Source organism: Benincasa hispida, unplaced genomic scaffold (assembly GCF_009727055.1).
Source record: "Benincasa hispida cultivar B227 unplaced genomic scaffold, ASM972705v1 Contig1059, whole genome shotgun sequence".
Lineage (NCBI taxonomy): Eukaryota > Viridiplantae > Streptophyta > Magnoliopsida > Cucurbitales > Cucurbitaceae > Benincasa > Benincasa hispida.
Window position 1 is genome coordinate 1 of NW_024063611.1, and position 1,857 is coordinate 1,857.

Here is a 1,857-nt window from a genome sequence, read left to right on the forward strand (position 1 = left end):
TAACTAAAATCTCATAAAATTCAAATGTTAAATACCAACTATCTATAATATTTATTACAAACTTCAAACTTCAAACAAATATCATAACAATTTTAAAAGAAAAATATTAAAATTTAACAAATTAATCAATACAAAGTAACCAAACTTTAAACAAAGTGACATATATATTTTTTTTATTAATATATATATAATTTGAGTTGGATTGGGTCAATCCATTTTTTTTAGCCAACCCTGACCTAACCCAAATGTAACAAGAATAGAAAAAAATTTTAACTCAACCCAATTCAAGAACAAAACTAACCCAATCCAACTCTTATATTTCAAGTTGGGTAATCAGGATTGTTCGGACTGTCGGATCGAACACCCCTACTTTTCATTAAACTATGTTTCCTTTTTTTTTTTTTTGAAAGAAAAAAAAGTCATCATTAATGTAATGTTCCTGCATGGTTAGGATGGTTGGATTATCCTTTTCTATAAATAACTCTTCTTGGCCTGGCAAGGGAAAGTAGTATAACTTTCCTCAACCTGATACAAGCTGTGGATATTTAACGAACAATGCTTATATTTTTCTTCCCCAATGAATTTTGATATGCCTATGCTTCCATCATTCGTCATGTGTTATTTAATGAAAGGTCTAGCGAGTAATACTGTTTGTTGCTTTATATTATATTTCTAGATATTCACAGCAACAAATGGAAGTTAAAGATGACAAGATGGATGAAAAGTGGTGGCATCTTTATGATAAATTGTGGATTATTATTAGTGAGATAAATGGCAAGGGACCGAACAAAACTTTGCCGAAATCATCAACTTCTGGAGGTCCCACATTTGGTCAAAGAGCCCGTGGATTAGTAGAATCACTCAACCTTCCTGCTGCAGAGATGGCTGCTGTTGTTGTATCAGGTGGCATAGGCAGTGCATTGGGAGGAAAACCGAACAGAATTGTTGATAAGGCAATGATTTTGCGCTCGGAGAAGTTCCCAAGAATTATTCTTCGACTTGTGATGCTCTACATCTGCAAATCTCCTCTTGAAAAAGCATCACGATGTGTGCAGCAGTTTATTTCACTTTTACCTTCTCTTGTCGATACTGATGATGATCAAAACAAAAATAGGTTGCAGCTGTTCATCTGGTAGTGCTTCCTTCCCTTTATTATAGGCTTATAGCACAGTGGATATTTGCTGTGTTAGTGAAGCTAAATCAAATTGATGTTGTGTTCAGGTCTTTGCTTGCTGTTAGGTCACAGTACAGAATGTTAAATAATGATGCTCGCATGCATGTCATATCGCATTTGATTCGAGAAACTGTAAGCTGTTGCAAATCAATACTTGCAAACAGTATAATCAGAACAGATGATTCCTCAGATACTGGTGTTTTTCTTAAAGAAACTGGGTACATACACAACCTGATACAAAAAGAACGAGTTTCTGCAGCTGTAAGTTACTTTGTGTATATTGATCCATGTGCTTGCTAGTGATTGTTTTTGCTTATTATAGATCGAATCATTTACATGCTATTAGTCAAAGGTGGTTCTTTAATAACTAAAATACAGAGATATTTTTTAAATGAAGCAGCTACTATTCTAGGGTATTCAAACAGAAGATGAAATGATCGAGTCTGTTAGAGAGAGAATTTTTTTTAGATGTATGTTGATTTGATATTATATGCAAAACAGGGAAAACACAGAGAGCCTTTTTCTTTTCTGCTTAGATACTGACATATTAAGGTGACCATCAAGCATTATCCAAGCCAAGACGCTGGTTTTTTTTTTTTTTGGGGGGGGGGGGGGAAGAGCTTTTTGACTTCCAGAATGCAGAAAATAAATTTCCCTTGAGGAATCAATTTTCCAACCAATCT

At 34.1% G+C, this 1,857-nt stretch overlaps 1 protein-coding gene across 1 annotated transcript; it reads left to right on the forward strand.

Annotated features, from left to right (window-relative positions):
• Nucleotides 1-655: 655 nt before the first annotated feature.
• On the forward strand, nt 656-1,489 carry LOC120068806 (BEACH domain-containing protein B-like). The gene is made up of 2 exons (XM_039020440.1): nt 656-1,132; nt 1,222-1,489. The coding sequence occupies exons 1-2, from the start codon at nt 693-695 to the stop codon at nt 1,472-1,474; spliced, it is 693 nt and encodes a 230-aa protein (XP_038876368.1). The 5' UTR covers nt 656-692; the 3' UTR covers nt 1,475-1,489.
• The last annotated feature ends 368 nt before the right edge of the window (nt 1,490-1,857 follow it).